General features: G+C 42.7%; 1 protein-coding gene across 1 annotated transcript in view; it reads right to left on the bottom strand.

The window, feature by feature from the left end:
* The window catches only part of UBE2U (ubiquitin conjugating enzyme E2 U), a 58,583-nt gene that overhangs the window by 28,894 nt on the left and 9,138 nt on the right, over positions 1–20,551 (bottom strand). The window contains exons 4-5 of the mRNA XM_081088101.1: positions 9,025–9,145; positions 6,089–6,140 (exon numbers count right to left, since the gene is read on the bottom strand). Of these exons, the coding sequence (XP_080944227.1) occupies positions 6,089–6,140; positions 9,025–9,145 (173 nt within the window). The remainder of the gene's footprint in view (positions 1–6,088; positions 6,141–9,024; positions 9,146–20,551) is intronic.

The following is a 20,551-nucleotide window of genomic DNA, read 5'->3' on the forward strand; positions in this document are numbered from 1 at the left end:
CTCAACATTCTACAAACAAAACGTTACTTTGGGATATTTTTCAGACCCGTGAGCTCACTGCCTGACTGGCTGAGATGGCTGAGCAGCAGATGTAAAAGGCCTTATGTCTGTGTTCCATTTTAGGCTCCTAGCTTTTTGGAGGAAGAAACAACTTTCCCGTTAGAACAGGTCTACTGGCATTAATTTTTATAGGTGCCTGAAAGTAAATATTTGACTACATTTTGAAACGAATGGGGCAATATCTAAATGTGTTAACGCATTCATTTCTTTAACTGACAATGGCAGACACCTCATTTTAAGACTAACATTTTTCAAACGTGTTATTGCTTTTGCAATCACACCTACGTAGGAATCTGAAACTTGGTGAAGATAAATGAATCGCGGCTACTATTGCTTCCAGAACTACAAGGTGGTGCTTTCTACTACTAAATGATATACTAAACTAACATTAATTTCCCAAAGAAATGTTTCGGCATTTGGCAACGGAGGTAACGAAATGAAAGGCTGCATTATGTCTCCTGCATGAAAAAGCTGGTGATCAATTTGCTGTCACAGATCACTTAGCAGACAACAATGACCCAAGAGGAAGGAAACTGTCAACACACTGTCTCTGGAAAAAAATACACCATCTTCAGGCACAATAGTCTCCATTGTCTTTTGTCTGTTTGACGATGACCCCTGACCCTCCCCTCCTCCCCAACAGTGTCCTGCTCAGTTTCAAACTGTTAGCCTCCGGGGGCTTTCTTTTCTTCCTCCAGAATAATTAAAAGTATTACTCTAAAAGGCATCACTTTCGTATAGCTTGAATATGCAAAGAATGTCCTAAACACCTGGGAATATTTGCATTTTCACTTCTGTAAAGGAAACGGCCCCTTAAAAGAAGAGAATGGTAACAATTTTACTACTATTCAGGTAAACGGCTAAGTTTACAGGGTTAGACACAGGATAAAAAATACACGTTTATAGTTTCAGCCAATACCAGGACTTTATGAAGCCTTACGAATATGAAAAAGTAGATGACATCATGTAAAACTGAACATCAGAGCTCATTACCGGGGAAAATAAGATGTCTACCTGAATTAGTCAATAGCACCGCTTTACATATTAACATCGTGAAGTGTTACAGCATCTAACACAAGCATCTGGAGAGGATGATGGCAGGTACTTCTCTGGCAATGGCAGTAAGCAGAAGAGGTTGGAATAGGGAGAGATAACTTTGTTTTGGAGCCAAGAGGGAAAGAGTGACTTGTGTTGTGGCCCTGGAAACAAGGAAAGCAGCATTTTCAGCCAGGGAAAGATGGCAATTAACAGCTCCCATGGGGAGGAGCCTGGCCTGTGCATACAGGGCGTGCTGGGGGGAAGATGATAGTAACAAGATAATCGACGAGAGTGGAGAGTTCCAATTCCAGAGGCGTTGGAATTTGATAAAATAAGCGAAACTGGGCAATGCAGGGACTTCAGATTTAGGCAGAGAATGGATTAGAGTTGACTCAGTCATCTTGATTTATTAGGTGATAGAGAGCCATCAGAAGTTCTCCAACAAGGCAAGCAAATTATGAAATCAGTGTATAAGAGTTTTTTTCTGGCATTAGTATGCAGGGCGGATTGTATGGGAAATTAAATGCTGGGGGACAACTGAAGAAACAAATGAAATAATTCAGGCAAGAGACATAGAGAGCTAATACTAGGATGAGAGCAAAGATTATGAAAGGGGGGAGATGAATCAACAGCAAAGAACAGACTGGACTGCTTTGGGTGTGAAAGGTGAAGGAATTTGAGGGTCAAATATTCTCCTAAAGCCCAGATGACCGGTTCGTTTTGCTATTAATAGAAAGCGCCTAGAGAAACCGAAGTAAAATATGAGTTTAATTTTAAACACGGGTTTTAGGTGCTGACCTTTAGGAGTGTGATTGAGAAATTGAGACTGGAAATAGGAGATTTGGGTCAAATCAACATAAAGGTTGATAGATGACGCCATTAGGGAAAACAAACTCCAGAAGAGTAATTAAGTGTTTAGAAAAGAAAGAGCAGAAACCAGTTCATAGCTGAGAGGAGCCAGTGAAAGAAACAACAGGGAAATTTCGGGGAGCAGAGAACTGTGCTAGTGCTATTTCGGGGAAGCAACATGCCAGCCGTAACAAAGCCTAAGGACTAAGCCTCTAGTGTCTCTGGGTATGGCGTCATTTAGTATCCTGATTAAGAGCACCGGCTCTGGAATCACCTGGCCCGGGAGGAAGCACTCTGGCACTGTGGCTTCCTGGCTGGGAAAAGGCCCTAACCCTCTACTCCTGTTTCCTCACCTATAAAACCAAGAGAGAGAGAGAGAGAGGGAGAGAGAGAGAGAGAGAGAGAGAGAGAGAGAGAGAGAGAGAGAGAGAGAGAGTCTGTCCCGCGTTCCTTGTGGGCACTCAATGAAATCAACTATGGAAAGAGCTAAGGAGAGGCTTCAGTACCCCTCAGTGCCCAGTGTCAGCTGGTCATCTGAACAGACTCAGATAAGTACCTCATCACTTCTCTCCTGCAAACTCTAAACAGCTTCCTAACTGTTTTTCTATCTCAGCCTCTCCCTATTCCAGGTTACCATGTCTCTGTGTGAAAGACACCTTTGATTTCCTAATTCCATAGGATGAAATCTAAACTCTGATAGAACTCCAGGTTCTTCATCATCAAGTCTTTTCCAACCTTTACTCCCACCATCCACACACACGCCCAGAGGCACCATCGCATGGAACCTCCGGCTGACCCTGAGCACACTGTAACATCCCATGTCGGTGTCTGTGCAAGCAGTTCCAGCCAGAGACTCCTTTGCTCTCTGTGCTGACAAACTCTTACTTAACAAGGTTCTGGTCCGGTAAAATCTTATGTATAGGAAGGCTGTCACAGGGGACATTGTGGTTGCCTCCTGAACAACTAGTTTGTTCTTCTCCCATTGTGTAAATGTCATTCGGTCTGATGGAACTGCCCCCACCCCTGGCTCTAAGTCAGGGCCTGGTGAATTCAGGGCTGTCCAACAATGGTGACAAGTTCGGGGATAGGAACCTGACCTAAAAAGATCCAATTGGAGCAAAATTTATTCTCACATTCTAGTACATCTTGATATCTAGGAATGTCAATCTTCTTTGTCCTTCTTCTTCAATTGCCTTGCTAGTCTAAATCCTTTGCATTTCTAGATACATTTTACTAGTATTTATTTTTCATTTTTATTGTTTAAAGTATTACATGTCTCCTTTTTCCCCAGTGACCCCCCCCCCCACCCCGCCACACCCAACCCCCAGGTGTCTGTGCCCATTGGTATGCTAATATGCATGCATACAAGTCCTTTGGTTGATCTCTTAACCACCCCCACCCTCACCTTCTCTCTGAGGTTGGACAGTCTGATCAGTGTTTCTTAGTCTCTGAATTTAGTTCTGTTCATCAGTTTATGTTGTTCATTACATCCCACATATGAGTGAGATCATGACCTGACTGGTTTATTTTGCTTAGCATAATGCTCTCCAGGTCCATCCATGCTGTTGCAAATGATAAAAGTTCATTCTTTTTTATAGCAGTGTAGTATTCCATTGTGTAGATGTACCACAGGTTTTTAAAAAAATATATATTTTATTGATTTTTTACAGAGAGGAAGGGAGAGGGATAGAGAGTTAGAAACATTGATGAGAGAGAAACCGATCAGCTGCCTCCTGCACACCCACTACTGGGGATGTGCCCGCAACCAAGGTACATGCCCTTGACCAGAATTAAACCTGGGACCCTTCAGTCTGCAGGCCGATGCTCTAACTACTGAGCCAAACTTGTTAGAGCTGTACCACAGTTTTTTAATCTACTCATCTGCTGATGGGCACTTAGGCTATTTCTAAATCTTAGCTATGGCAAATTGTGCTGAGGATCACCTTGTTGATTCCAGAAAAATACTGCTAAGATTTTGACTGAGATTGAATTGAATCCATAGATTAATTTGGGAAGAATTGGCATTACGGTAATGTTGACTCTTCCCAAGTTGCAAACATTGTATATCTCTATTTCTTTAGGTCTTTAAAATTTCCCCCCAGATTTTACAGTTTTCAATATAGTTGTCTTTGTTAAATTTTGTTGTTGTAGCAGTGTTTTTAAAATTTCACTTTCTATGTGTTGGTTGCTAGTATACAAAAATATAGTTGATTTTTAAATGTTCACCTTGTAGTCAGGGTTGTTGCTGAATTCACTCATTAATCTTCAAGCTTTGTATATTCATTTTGATTTTACTATGTAAATAATCCTATTATCCTATATAATAAAACCCTAATATGCAAATTGATCCAACTTCAGAACTGGTTGCTATGACGTGCACTGACCACCAGGGGGCAGACATACAATGCAGGAGCTGCCCCCTGGTGGTCAGCGTGCTCCCACAGGGGGAGCTCTGCTCAGCCAGAAGCCGGGCTCATGGTTGGCGAGCGCCACGGCAGCGGTGGGAGCCTCTTCCACCTTGGTGGCAGCTCTAAGGACCCTTCTGGGGATGTCTACCTGCCAGCTTAGGCAGGTGCACAACCCCTGAGGGGTCCCAGACTGTGAGAGGGTACAAGCCAGGCTGAGGGACCGACCCCTCCCCCCAGTGCATGATTGTCGTGCACCGGACCTCTAGTCTGTTAATAAAGATACTTACTTCATTCTTTCCAAACTTCAGAGCTTATCTTTCTTTTCCTTGCCTCACTGCACTAGCTAGGACCTCCAGTATAGTGTTAACTAGAAGTGGTGATAATGGGATACTTGTCTTGTTCCTAAACTCAGAAGAAAAAGCGTTCCAACATTTCACATTTAAGTATAAGGTTATTGGGATAAGGAAATTATCTTTCATTCTTAGCTTGCTGAGAATTTTTATCATGAATGGGTGTTAAATTCTAGCAAATATATTTTCTGGATTAATTGAGATCATTTTGTGCCCCCCTCCCCTTTATTTAACAGGGTGAGTTACACTGATTGATTTTCAAATTTTAACCCACCTAACTTTCCTGAAATCAAGCCCCCTTGGTCATGATGTAGTATCATGTTTTATTTATCAGTGGATTCAATTTGCTAATATTTTGATTAGATTTATGCACCTGTGTTTCTGAGAGATATTGGTCTATAATTTGTCTTTTTAAAAAAATATATTTTATTGATTTTTTTACAGAGAGGAAGGGAGAAAGATAGAGAGTTTGAAACATTGATGAGAGAGAAACATCGATCAGTTGCCTCCTGCACAACCCCTCCTGGGATGTGCCCGCAACCAAGGTACATGTCCTTGACTGGAATCGAACCCCGGGGCCCTTCAGTCCAAAGGCCGACGCTCCATCCACTGAGCCAAACCGGTTAGGCTATAATTTGTCTTTCTTGAAATAATCTCATATTTTAGAATCAGAGTTTGGAAGTTTGGAAGTATACCCATTTCCTCCACCCACTGAAAAAAGTTATGATACCTTTATTCAAATAAATTTTTTTTGAAATAACTAGACTTATAAAAAGAGTTGCAAAGATAGTTGACTATTTTTAGATTAACTTAAAGTATAATTTGCATTCAGTAAAACACAGATATTAAGCATACAAATTGATGACTGTTGACAAAAGACTACATCTATATAACCAGAAAGCCAAACAACATATACCTGCAGAACGATATAGGAGAACACTGACCTATACCTGGTGCGTGGGTTCAAGGCTGAATTTATGCCACATTGTCAGGTTGTCTCCAAAAAGGTACAGTGGCTTCTGCCCTTATCCTCACCATTTTCTCTAGAACCTACCTTCTCCTAAATCGCTTGGATTTCTGCTGTCTATAATGATTTGTACTCACTATGTTCACAACATGCTTTTTCTTTTCAACACTATCAAAATTAAAAGACTAGGTGAGTTCATATAGTTCCTTTCAACATTAATGTAATCACCTAGAAAGAATTCAATAATTTTCCACGTTCTCCCTGAAAAAATTTTAAAAATGTATTGTAAGAGGAAAGATATCTACTTCCTTTTCTGAGTCAAAAAATAATTCAATTATGAGAGATCATGTAAACAGTTTAAATAAACAGCCCTTTAGTAAATAAATTGCCATAGAATTGTATGAAGAAAAACTTACCTGATTAATTTATCTGAGTCTTTCAATAAATCAGAGCTGTTGTCTTTATTCACTGTGAAGAAAAGATTCTGCTTTACTTAGAAGATTGAATACATGGCTTTATGTGCACTCTTTCCAAACCCTCAATAAAATGGTAATAGGGGAATTAAAATAAGGTATAAAACCTCAAGGAGAGCCAACAAAGATGGCAAGAAAAAAATTTCAAGATGGAAACCGGTGGAAAGGGCTAACTGTCTAGCAGGATGTAGATATCTGAAACCTAACTACGTGATGGGTGGGGGTGGAGGGGGTGGAAGGGTGGGGGCAATAAAAAGCAGGCAGATTTACACTTCAGAACGTGAGTAACAATCCAGAAACTGGAGGTGCCAGATACCTCAGAAAGGCGAGAGGAACAGCGCAGCCAACCAAGATCGACCCCCTCATCCTGTGCACCCAGATGGTCACCACTGCCCAGGTAGGAGGAAGGAGGTGTACTCTCTGGAGAAACTGAGTCAGAGAGGCTCAAGCCTGGAGGAGACTAGGCACAAAGCAGAACAAGAGTGTGGTAAGGGACTGAAAGTGGTGACTAAATCAAATAATTCATATTGAAGAGATAAAATGCCCACTCTCCCCCACTGTCCTGCTCCCAGAGTGTGAGCAGCTAGCGTCTCTCTCCCAGATTTATCTCAGGGGAAATAGTCAAGCCTAACTAACGGCTTCAAGCCTAACCAATGGTAACTAATGGTACCCTCCACGGAATAACCCTGCAATGAAACAAAACCGTCCACAAGTCCAGTCTGTAGTTAAATAGTCCCCATCTTTTTAATGACTGATTTCCATTCACCATATGTTCATCATATGAATAGTCAAAGATCCTAGACATTTGAGTAAATTCAATATCATGAAAGAGAGTCATCAAAACAAATAAACAGGGAGAAAAACAGAGACATACTTTTCTGAAAATTTTCTAGAATATAGAACAAAAAAACAAAGAGATGGATAACAGGAAAAAGTAGATTTCTTTAAGAATTAAAGGATCAATAGATCCCACATCTAAGTATCTGGATATTTAAATGAAAGCACAGGGAAAATGAAGGGGAAATAAATTATAAAAGAAATTACATAAGAAAAATGTCCAAAACTAAAGGATTAAAGTTTTAAAAATCAGATTTAAACCACCTATCAAATGCCCTACATGTGAACCGAGGAGAAAAAAACAAACAAAACAAAACACACACAAAAACGACACCAAGAAACATTATCAAGAAAGTTCTGATCACTGGGAATAAAGAGAAGAATTTAAAGCTTCCAGAAAGACAATCTATTGCATGTGAGCAATTGGCCATCTGAAGGAAATCAGGCTTCTTAAGAGCAACCCTGGCAACAAGAAGGCAACAGGGTCTTTACAATTGAGAGGAAACTGTCTCCAAACCTGCCAAAGCATTATCTGTGTTGTTGCTCACTTGCTGGGTGATTTGGCAATTTGGACAGCTTTTCTGTGCGGTTTGATGGCAAAGTTGAAGAAGTGAAAGGGGTGAAGGCTGATGCCTACCAGACAGGAGGACAAAAGGAAAAGACAATTTTTGTTTAGTTTCCTTCTCATCCTTTCTCTCTGCAGGGCAAACACAAAATCGGTTGCATAGAATCATCTGTTGTATAAAATGCTTTTAAAACGAGCTTTTAAATCTCCATTCACCAGAATATGGACATAGCTTTGTTACAGAATCTCCCTTTATAATGATAGTCCTGCAGGGCTCAACAAAAGGTTAAGTGATATGTATCCTTCCTGCATTCATTCATAAATGATTACTGAGTGCAGAGGATACAGAGGATACAGCCGTGGATGAGATGGTGTTCTGGCAGGTTACAAATGTGGTCAGGGTAAAGAAATGTGACTCCTCTGTGTACAAACAGGCCTCAAAACCGTCAGGGAATGTTTGAGGAACCTCCTGGCAATCATGACAAACCAGAAAAGATGCCTGATCCAAACGGCTTCATTTGCATCAGACCCAGAAGCCCTGTGGAGAAACATCTGAACTTGGTTCCAATTGTACAGACCTAGCTAATGGACCAGCAGGTTTTAGAAGGGGACTGGGAAAAGAGAGAATGGGCATCTGAGAGATAAAACACATGAGAGAGAAGTAAGAACAGAGGAATAAGTTGAAACAGCAAGGCCTGCTGACTAAAGAGGTGATGATGCCGGCTACTATGCAAGGTTGTGCACTGCAGAAGAGGAGGGGCAGGATAGAAAGGAAATAACCATGTCACTATGGGCCCAACCCTCCCTTGTGGCAAACCCTTCTGGGCATAGCAGCCAAGAGCATTGTTCTGCTAACTGCAGAAACAGGAGCCATGGAGGTGATGGAGTTAGGAGTCATGTAGAGGTTACTGGCAGAGTGAAAGTGATCAAACCAAGGGTATCTGATAAACAGTAGTCAATAGAGAGAAAGACTGAAGAGCCTCAGATACCATTCCACATAGTCACTTAGAAGGAATACCTGGAGGTGGTGGAGGGTAGCGGGTGGGCGTACTGTCTTAAAAAAAAAAAAAAGAAAGAAAAAGAAAAAAGCTGAGTATTTTGCTAATCAAGAGGAAGGGAATCCCAGATCAGTAATACCTGGGGTGCTGCCAGGGAAATCTAGGAAATATCCATTATAGATCAAAGAATTAAAACTAGATGTCGTAGCTTTATGATGGGTAGACTAGTTTTAATTGGCACCACCCATGCATATGACCATTACATTTAAAGATACTAAGCTGACAATCTTTGATAATCTTTAAAAAAGATCACATAATTGGCTTGACAGAGAGGTACAGTAGGGGAGATCTTAGTATAATTTCATTACTGAAAATGGATACAAGAAAATATTCTTTTATATAACAGTTATTTGCTAGATCATTTATCTGCTATAAATATATAAATAATAACTGGCAAATGATAAGTAGGCATTTCTTACATGTTAATTTCTCACGGAAAAGTTTCTGAACTATTCGTTTGTATACAGTTTCACTTTCAATCAGTGTTTGGGCTGCTTGCAGATTCACTGGATTTTCTAGCACTGGATTAGAAAGCATAACCTATAAGAAAAAATAAGGGACACAGTGTTTTTTTTTAGTAAATTTTTTCTCGAAGCAAAACGAGCAACCAATACATACAATGTTCAAGAAGCATTTATTAAACTCCTACAACATATCTACCCAAAGATGATACAAACACAATTAGGCAGGGTCCCTACTCTCAAGAAACTCTTGATCTTGTCTTCTTTGTTAATTTTATTTTTCAATTACAGTTGACATTCAATGAAAGCATATCGTTGGTTGAGGATTAAAAAAAAAGAAACTACTACAGATACCAAACTAATCATTTGATGATCTAGAGCAGTGGTTCTCAACCTTCCTCATGCCGCGACCCTTTAATACAGTTCCTCATGTTGTGGTGACCCCCAACCATAAAATTATTTTCATTGCTACTTCATAACTGTAATTTTGCTACTTTTATGAATCGTAATGTAAATATCTGATATGCAGGATTTATTTAGGCGACCCCTGTGAAAGGGGTTGTTCGACCTCCAAAGGGGTCGCGACCCACAGGTTGAGAACCGCTGATCTAGAGGGATAATGAAATGAACACAAGCCTTAATACATAATTTTGTTTTATCTGTTACCCAAATATACCCTCATGTGTAAATGTAAAGTTTTATTTTTTTCATTTTTAAATGTATTTTTATTGTTGATAGTATTACAGATACCTCCCCATTTTAAAGCTTTATTTTTTAATGGAAATGTTTTAATATTTTTTAATGTTTAGTTCCCTTTATACCTAAATCCAATTTAAATTTATGTGATAGGAAGGAGTTAGTTATAACTTGTAATTTGCTTTGATCCTAATGTTTGGCTCATGAATGTACAGTATAAAACCAAGATCAAATTCAATAAATGGTTCTAGGAAAGAGAGAAACCTTGATGTGAGAGGGAAACATCCATCAGTTGCTTTCTGTATGCACTTCAACCAGGGATCGAACCGGCAACCTAGGTATGTCCCTGAATAGGAATCGAACCTGAAACTCCACGGGATATCATGCAGGTCCTTACTTGGACCCTTATATCTCAGAGGCATTAAAAGTGTGAAAAATCCTTCTCTTGCCCAGCCAGTGTGGCTCAATTTGTTGAGCGCCAATCCATAAACCAAGAGGTCACTGGTTTGATTTCCAGTTGGGGCACATGCCCAGGTTTCAGGCTCAATTCCCAGTGGGGAGCATGCAGGAGACAGCTGATCAATGTTTCTCTCTCATTGATGTTTCTATCTCTCTATCACTCTCCCTTCCTCTCTCTCTAAAAATCAGTAAACACACATATTTTTTTAAAAACTGTACTCATGCTTGGAATTCTCTGATGTCCTTTCCTGCCACATCCCTTCTCCTTCTTCCATTGTATTCCTCTGAGTGACTCTTCTGCCTGCCTCTTCTATTGTTAAGGGTTTATGCGATCACTTTGGGCTCCCCTGCATCATTCAGGATAACCTTCTGATTTCAAAGTCAGTTGATTAGTAACTTTCAATCCATCTGCAAAGTCCTTTCACAGCACTACCTAGATTGTTTGATTGAATAACCAGAGGATGGGAGACAAATGGGATATCTTTAAAATTCTGCCTATCCTATCTAATAAAAGACAAAAAGGGTAATTGACCGTACCTTTGCTATGCTTCCCATTGGCTAATCAGGGCGATTTGCAAATTAACTGCCAAGAAAGATGGCGGTTAACCGCCCGAGCCCAGCCTGTGATTGAGAAGGGCGAGCCTCCGCCACAGGAATGGTGGCACCCTGGGCACCTGGGCACCCCAGCACCTGACATGCAAAGGTCAGGGATGAAATGACTTTTCCCAACCACATCTGCAAATATCCAGGGGAAGGCATCACTGAAGAGTTCACAACTCTCTTACTTGGCAAGGAAGAAAAAAGTTGGCAACGGAAACAATCCCTTACATCAAAGTTAAGGACCTTCTGAGTAAAAAAGAATATTTCCAACATAAAGGAGGGAGCAGACAAAAATAATAGGTTCTCATGACTTCCACTGAAGTTTGAGCATATGACAGAGTCAAAACGAACATACAAATTAAAACAGATAGTGGACATTCAAATGACCCGAATCAACTGTCACTGTTTGTTCCAATAGCAGCAATGCTTATGTGATCATATAGTTTAACAAACATACAAAACAAGTCACATAATAAGAGAGGTTCGGCTTCTAAAGTAAATTGAATATGTTCTTTAAAAATTTTCATGTCCTCCCCTCTGACTATAATTCTTAATTTTCCAATCAGAAAATTACCCCAGGTGATCCAGTAACATGTAGAACCTAACTTATTTTAAAAAAACAAACATCCCAACCATTTTTAAAATATTTAAATTGATATTTTAGGGTTAAAATTATAGAAGATATTTAGATCCAACTATATTTTCTGAATAGAAAAGATTTCAGTTTTGATTTAAAAAAATAAACATAAAAAAATATATGTGACACATTTTCCCAAGGAACTCTGAATTAGTACCTTTCCCTCTAACTTTCTTCAAATTAAGAGAATCTATGGAGTTCCCTATACTGCACAAGTTTTAATGAAAGAAAATAAGACTTTCTAAGAGGATCAAATACATGTTTTCTTATTTACAAACATATATACTCTTCTCTCTCTTTCTCTCTCTCTCTCTCTCTAAAATATATTCTTACTGATTCAGAGAGGAAGGGAGAGGGAGAGAGATAGAAACAACAATGGTGAGAGAGAATCATTGATCGGCTGCCTTCTGCACACCACGTACTGGGGATCAAGCCCACAACCCGGGCATGTTGCCTGACCTGGAATCAAACTGTGACTTCCTGGTTGATAGGCCAATGCTAAACCACTGAGTCACACTGGCCGGGCTCAATTCTTATTTATAAATTCATTCCAAGGACATATACAGCTTGAAAAGCTTTGGAAGTAGTTTTTAAAAAAACTAGCTTTTAAGTAACAAGAAAACAGTTATAGAAGAAAGTTTAAATTAAAAGAAAACAATTGTTTTAATTTATTCAAGAGTGGGAACATCCTCCATGAAAATGTGTACCTTGACTGTGGATGGCTGGGTGGCCTTATCACACCTTAGGAATTCAAATGCTTTTTACAATGAAAAGAAATAGAGTTTCATCTCATTTCTCTCCCAGGGTAGATGTCTGTCAATAGAAGGTGGACATCAATAAAAGGAGGGGCTTGCACAATCAATACAGAAAGTCAGCAATCTATGAATAATCCAGAACCGAGTATTTATCTCCTCTGCCACACACCCTCCCTCCCAGCCAGTGAGCAAGATAATTACTCTCAAGTCAAGCTAAGTGCCCCCCAGTCACAGTGGCCCAATGCTGACATACAAAGCATACAAATAATTCTCACTCTGGCATAAAAGTGACAACTTTCTTGGAAGAAAACCAGATACTGTAAATTTCTCAAAGTCTTCCTGAAACATTTTTTAAAGTAATTTTTACTTCTTTAGAAAAAATGCATACATGGGAAACCATCTGTAATAAAAGGCCCATTCTATAAAATTTTACCTGGTCCTACTCATATCTGCAATCATAATCATATTTACAGACAAATATATCTATACTAATAAAAGAGTAATATGCTAATTAGACTGAGAGACCTTCCAAGAGACCTTCCAGATGTTATTCTGGACAAAGCCATGGTGGCAGGGCTGAGGTAGAGGCGGTTAGAGGCCAAGAGGGGAGGGCAGTTGTGGGTGATTAGGCTGGTGGGGGGCAGGGCCGTTGGGGGTAAGCAGACCAGCAGGGGGGTCAGTTGGGGGCAAGCAGGCCATCAGTGGGGGTCAGTTGGAGGTGATCAGGACAGCGAAGGGGCAGTTTGGAGTGAGCAGGCCAGCAGAGGGACAGTTGGGGATGAGCAGGCTAGTGGGGAGGGAAGGTAGGGGCGAGCTGGCCAGCAGGGGGGGGGGAAGTTTGGGGTGATCAGGCTGGCAGGGGGCATTTGGGGGCAGGCAGGCCGGCAGCAGGGAGGGCAGTTGGGGGCAAATAGGTGGGCAGGCAGAGTGGTTAGAGGCAATCAGGCATGCAGGCAGGCAGGTGAGCGGTTAGGAGCCAGCAGTCCCGGATTGCGAGAGGGATGTCCGACTGCTGGTTTAGGCCCAATCGCTGTAAATTGGCAGTAGGACATCCTTTGAGGGGTCCCAAATTAGAGAGGGTGCAGGCCAGGCTGAGGAACACACCCTTCCCTGTGCATGAATTTCGTGCACCGGGCCACTAGTCCTATATAATAAAAGCCTAATATGCTAAGTATCCGGTCATCTGTTCAACCAATCAAAGCGTAATATGCTAATCACATGCTAAGGCTGCTCAACTGCTTGCTATGACGTGCACTGACCACCAGGGGGCAGATGCTCCAACTGGTAGGTTAGCTTGCTGCTGGGGTCCGGCCAATCAGGACTGAGTGAGACGGGCCGGACATGTCCTGGAGCCCTCCTGTGGTCCCTCTCCGGCTGGCCAACCTTCCATGTCCCTCCCTGGCCCCGAATGTGCACCAGTGGGGTCCCCTGGCCTGGCCTCCACCCTCTTGCAATCTGGGACCCCTTGGAGGATATTTGAGAGCCAGTTTCAGCCCAATCCTGCAGGCCAGGCTGAGGGACTTCACTGGTGCATGAATTTGTGCACTGGGCCTCTAGTGATAATATAAGCACCTCTGGACAAAATAGGGGACCATCAGTAACCAAAACTTAATAGTTCTGCTAGACCATGATTGTTTTACCTGGCACCTCAAAGTTAATATTAGCCTAAATTGCGAATATTATTCAATAGTTAAGTATTTAGAATATTATATTATAACATGAAAACTATATAATACAGTGTAGCCAAAATATATAGCTAACTAACAGAATACCTAAGTGTAGACACAGGTCAAAGTGGGTAATTGTGACTTAAGAGTCATGGAAATGATGGCAATCTTTCACCAATGAAAGCAATAACTTGACATCTGATATTTCAAAAGCAATAATAATTTTCTATTTGAGTATTCCTATTTGGAAAACACATTTGAGCTACATTTCCAAAAATATTATAATTGCTTAAATCAGGATTCAATGTGAACTGCACTATACGTTTCAAAGTGGGTGGGAAGCAGATGAAACTTATCTACCAGAGCAAGCTTTAGGCTTTTGGCTGGAAAGATAATTTTACTCAGAGAGAAACATCTGGTAAAGTTTATTCAATAGTCTTCACATTGACACTGCGCCTAAGACCTTTTCACATAATGTGTACACATGCTACTAAGTCTACTTAATGATTTTTAAGGACTGGAATATAAGGAATATATTAAAGTGCATAAATCAGAAGCCCTGGTAAAAAATAAAAATCCAACTTTTAAATTAGCCATGTGATAGTATAAAATAAGGGAGGAAGCTCTGCAGAGGGTAAGTTCAAAGATCTGAAGCATCAGTAAACAACTTTACCAGTAAGCATATTTTCTAATATCTAATTAATTAAAGCCCAGAAATTAATTCATTCTGTGGATGGGTGTTGATAATTACCTTTGCATTATATATGTAAGTATTAAAAAATTAAGACTATAAAAAATCTAGGAGATGATTAGTATATTGGGATGTTAAAATATTTTAAACACTATTTCAAGTATCACTCCCTATTTAAAATAAGGTTTTCTGTTGATTTTTTTAGAAGAGAGGGAGAGGGATAGAGAGATGGAAACATCAATGATTGATGGGATGCCTCCTGCACGCTCCCTACTAGGGATTGAGCCCACAACCCGGACATGTGCTCTACTGGGAACTGAACCGGTGACCTCTTGGTTCCTGGATCGACGCTTAACCACTGAGCCACATCAGCCAGGCAAGTATCACTCCCTTGAATAACAATGTGATCATTTTAAATGTGTCTCACCTATTATTTAAGGGAAAGTAATCAGAAATTATGGTCTATACTTGTACTGTTCATTACAGCAGTCTCTAGTCACATGTGACAATTTAAATTACTTAAAATAAAATTATAAACTCAGTTCCTCATTACACTAGCCCAGGGGTGGGCAAACTTTTTGACTCGAGGGCCACAATGTGTTCTTAAACTGGACCGGAGGGCCGGAACAAAAGCATGGATGGAGTGTTTGTGTGAACTAATATAAATTCAAAGTAAACATCATTACATAAAAGGGTACGGTCTTTTTTTTTTTTTAGTTTTATTCATTTCAAACGGGCCGTAGTTTGCCCCCGGCTGCACTAGCCACTGTGCAAGTGGCCAGTAACCACATGTGACTAGTGGCTACTATATTGGACAGCACGGATCAAGGACATTTCCATCCGTACAGAAAGTTCTATTGGGCCACACTGACCTTGAAAGGACTATTAAATAGCTATCAAAATATTAACTGCGGTAATATGGAAGTTACTTGAGATAAAATGTTAAGTGAAAAAGAAATAGGCTATATAATTTATACATGTATGTCATAACTGCAACCATGTAAAAATTCAGGTTCCTTCCTGCCTTCATGTTACTTAGTACCTACTGAATGTCAACATTGCCCTGGGTATTGGTGGGGTGAGGGGGGCAGTAAAAGATGAGTGAGACCTGTTCCCTGACCTTGAGGAGCTTGTAGTCCAATGAAGAAAGGCAGATAAGGAAGTAGTATGTGCATTACACTATCACAGAGCTCTGATGGAAATTTGCAAGGGACGAAGGAAGTCCCTCAAAATCCAAAGCCATCAATTCCACCGAGGAAAGGAGATCAAGAAAGACATTCCGGAGGAGCACTTATTTGATCTGACTTTATAATGTGAGTAGTTGGCTAGCCAGACAGACTGAGGAAGAGGAAAGGAGAAAATGGGTTGTCAGTCAGTTAGAGAACTGGCCTAAGCACTTTTTAAGGTCCGAGACTTGCTTAAGTTTGTAACTTTAGAGTTTAGAACTCTAAATGCTTCTAAGTCTGAATTGAACCAAGCATGGGGAGTGAAGGAAGGCATGAAGATGTAATATGAGTGGGATGGCCCAGTGTATTAGATTCCAGGTGTGAGGATAAGTAAATCATTTGTCAGGCAACAGAACTGGACTTAACCCTTAGTGAATGTGAAAATGAAAGACTTTAAACAGAAAAATAGGAGAAAAGATCAGAAGAAATTAGTAATAACAGTAGGATTAGGGTTTTTCTTTATGATTATCAGTAATTTTCCTTTCCTTTCCACTGTCTTAAAAACTTCTGCAGTGTAGGCATATCTGTTTTTATAAATCTGTATGAAAAATAAAAAGACAAACAACTTTGTCATCTACTGGCTTCCAATGATGTATTTCCATGACAACACTTGTCATCACTTTGCATTACTGCTTGAAAGTAAGGACAATCATAAAATTAACTAGCTTTTATTGAGCTATTTTCTTAGACCACACGTGGTTCCAAGTATTTTACATGTATTAATTAATTTATTAAATCTATGAGGTAGCTACTAACAGATCCATTTCACTAAGGAAGAGATTGAGATTATTTGGAAGTGAAGAAACTTGTCTAATGGTACAAATGAGTATGTGGCAAAAACAATCTAATCTCGGAGCCCCAAATTTACCTTGTATTAAATTACTCAGTAATTCAGAATATTCACCATTTCATTCTGGTTTGCCCTCCCTCATTACATTTCGGGACCATTCAGTTTTCTATTCTGAAGGCAGATCCTAGTGTGAAGAGGTAGATAGGAATATGACCCAGTTTTTTAAAAATTCAAAAGATCAACCCCAGTTATCTGCATATCATGCTCATTCACTTCCTGAAAGTTTTTGCTCAAATGTCTCCCAGAACATGGCTGGCATACGTGGATGTTCAATATACATTTCTAAAATGAATGAAAAAATGAATGAATAGGTGAATGAATGAATGAAACATAGTATCTTTAAAAAGATTAAATTTTACTTGATATATAAAGACTAGTAGTCTGGTGCACGAAATTCGTGCACTGGGATGGGGCGGGGGGAAGGGCCCCTCAGTCTGGCCTTCACCCTCTCCAATCTAAGACCCCTCAGGGAATGTCCAACTACCTGTTTGTGCCCACACTTTTAACAGATAACAGCTCCATTGTTGTTTCTTTCTTATGCTTAAAACCATTGGAATTAGTAGGTATTCAGTGTGTGTATACATTTTGGGGGGATACCCTGTATATCTCTAGTCAGTGGTGAAAGAAACCAACAGCAGATTTGGAACCCCCAGACAGGGAACCTCGCTCACTCCCCACATGTCTCCCCACTTCACTTTCCACCTTTGTGGGCAGCAGGAGAATCAACGTTTTCTCTCATTAATTCGGAAAAGCACGTCCTGTCACCTGCTGCCCGGCAGGAGTGCGCTAGGCCCCAAGCAAGCGAGGCTCAGTCAGGGCAGCCTTCGCTCATGGGTGCTGGCACCCAACGTACATATTCCTCCTCTACAGTCACCCTGACTATCCCACTGTTTCACTGAGAGGGCGGAAATTCCTCTCTGCCTCTGGGTTCTTGATCTTGAACGCTGACCGAAGGCACCTCAGCGAGGGCTGCCCACGCCCACCAGGTGTGTCTGTCTGCACCTGCTCCTGCTCCTGCCTCAGCACCTGCATTAACCCCCCAGAAGTGATCTCGTAGCTGCACTGGCCTCCATGGGAACAGGGCATCACCATTCCGCCCTCTCACTGTCATCTCACAGGAGCCCACTCTCAGCACCCAGAACACCCAGACACTCTCCAAAGGACGTGAGCGCATCAGAGGGGATGTATGCACATCCTGTGGGGGTGTTAGGCATGCCGGGTTGATGGAAGTGCGGTGGAGAGGCGGGGGGAACTTGTGCACACCTGGGTTTGCAACTGTTGCAGGCTTGGAAGGGTGACAGTGTGCTGGGGGATGTTCGCACGCCAGGGGGGGATGTGCACACCGGAGGCCTCTGGCTTTGCAGATCTGCAAACCCCCATGGCGCGGCCAGGAGGACAGCAGTCTGGCCCGCCATGGTGCCTGTCCCTGTGATCCTGCACCTTCTGGGCCAGGAGGCGGATCTTGCGCAGCCACTCCTGGGCGCTGATGGCCTGCAGGCGCTACTTCAACTCAGCCTGCAGGCTCCGCTTGGCGCGCTCACAGCTGTCACCACTGCCATGTGGGGAGTATAGGCTGCCCTCCACTGGCCTGCCTCCCCTGTCCAGAGGCTCTCTGCGCTGCTCACCTGCCCAGAGTGACTGGGGCTGGGCAGAAGCCAGGCGTCCTGCCCTGCCCAACCCTGGCCGATCCGCCACTGTGCGAGCTGCTGCCCCGCCAGGAAGGGTCACAGATCCGGGTCCCGGGACCACGGACAGTCTCAAGCGCTGCCCCCCACTTGGCAGGGTCACAGATCCATGTCTTGGTCCCGTGGACAGCCTCAAGCACTGCCCCCCGCCCGGCAGGGTCACAGATCCGGGTCCCGGGACCGTGGACAGCCTCAAGCACTGCCCCCCGCCCGGCAGGGTCACAGATCCGGGTCCCGGGACCACGGACAGCCTCAAGTGCTGCCCCCCGCCCAGCAGGGTCACAGATCTGGGTCCCGGGACCACGGACAGCCTCAAGTGCTGCCCCCCGCCCAGCAGGGTCACAGATCTGGGTCACGGGACCGTGGACAGCCTCAAGTGCTGCCCCCGCCCGCTAGGACATGGATCTGGGTCTGGACTGCGGCAGCCTCAAGCGCTGCCCCCCGCCCAGCAGGGTCACAGATCCGGGTCCCAGACCGCGGACAGCCTCAAGTGCTGCCCCCCGCCCGCCAGGACATGGATCCGGGTCTGGACCGTGGACAGCCTCAAGCACTGCCCCCCGCCCGGCAGAGTCACAGATCCGGGTTTGGGACAACGGACAGCCTCCTGCGCTGCCCCCCGCCTGCCAGGACATGGATCCGGGTCCCAGACCACGGGCAGCCTCAAGCACTGCCCAACGTCCAGCAGGGTCACAGATCTGGGTCCCAGACCACGGACAGCCTCAAGCACTGCCCAACGCCCAGCAGGGTCACAGATCCGGGTCCCAGACCACAGACAGCCTCAAGCACTGCCCAACGCCCAGCAGGGTCACAGATCCGGTCCCGGACCGCAGACAGCCTTGCCCACTGCTGCCTGCCTTCAGTATGCAAATTAGCTGCCATCTTGTTGCTTCAGGGTGGGGGTCCCTACTGGGGTGCCTGGACAGACTGGATGAGGGGATGATGGCTGTTTGCAGCTGGTCACACCCCCTTCAGGGTGAGGGTCCCCACTGGGGTGCCTCGCCAGGCTGGGTGAGGGGCTGAGGGCCGTTTTCAGGCTGGCGGGTGACTGAAGCTCCCAACCTCTCCTTTTTTATTTTTTTTATTTTATTCTGGGATTTATTTACCTTCTATGGCTGTCACTGGAGCTGAGAGCTGGCTTTAGCTCTGAGGCTCGGCTCCAGTTCTGAGACCTCGGCTGCTGAAAGCAGGGATCTGGGTTTGTTTGGGTTCTATAATTGTAACACTGTTGCGATCCTGCTGGCTGAAGCACGGCTGGCTGAAAGCAGGTTTCTGGAGTTTGTTTAGGTTCTATAATTGCAACATAGTTGCTTAGAGTTGCAACTCAAAGGCTGGCAGTGGCAGTCGGGGAACCTTGGCTTCCTCCATCACTGGAGCAAGCAAGCCTCCTGTTTGCTTCAGCTGCCTGGCTGCCGGCCGCCATCTTGGTTGGCAGTTAATTTGCATTTGCCCTGATTAGCTAATGGGAAGCATGTCGGAGGTATGGTTAATTATCATGTTTGTCTATTATTAGATAGGATGACTAGACAGAAAACTATTCTTTTATTTCAATTAAAAAATAAGAAATGGGGAAATAAAATTTTTATTATAATTCTACCACTGAGAAAATTCAATTAAGCCATAATACTTCATTCTCCAAGTATTTCAGATAATCAAACTCCAGATATTAATGATGAGCTGGACAGAAGTAGTCTAAGCAAGTGACAGTGAAGTCATTCACTTGGGCATGGATGAGAAAGGAGGCTCCCTGAGGGTCAAGAAAAACACCACACCAAGGCATACTGCTAAGGACCACGGATCCAAGAAGTAAAGGGAGCAGGCTAGAAACAGGCATCTGCCGGAGGGGAGGGGAAAATCCCTGGTTTAATTGCTCACTGGATGAACAAGCAAAACAGAAACAGACTCATAGATACAGAGAACATTTTGGTGGTTGCCAGATGGGTGGGTGGGGGGGGGGGGATGGGTGGAAAAGATGAAGGGATTAAGAAATACAAATTTGTTGTTACAGCATAGTCATGGGGATGTAAAGTACAGCATAGGGAATACAGTCAATAATATTCTAGTAACTACGTATGGTGTCAGAGGGCTAATAGATTTATCAGGATGATCACTTGGTAAGTTATATAATGTCTAATCCCTGGGGTGTATGTACATCTGAAACTAATATAATATTGTATGCCAACTGTAATTGAACAACAAGAAATGATTTTAAAAAAAGAAAG

The sequence above is a fragment of the Myotis nattereri genome (assembly GCF_964212035.1).
Source record: "Myotis nattereri genome assembly, chromosome: 3".
Classification (NCBI taxonomy): Eukaryota; Metazoa; Chordata; class Mammalia; order Chiroptera; family Vespertilionidae; genus Myotis; species Myotis nattereri.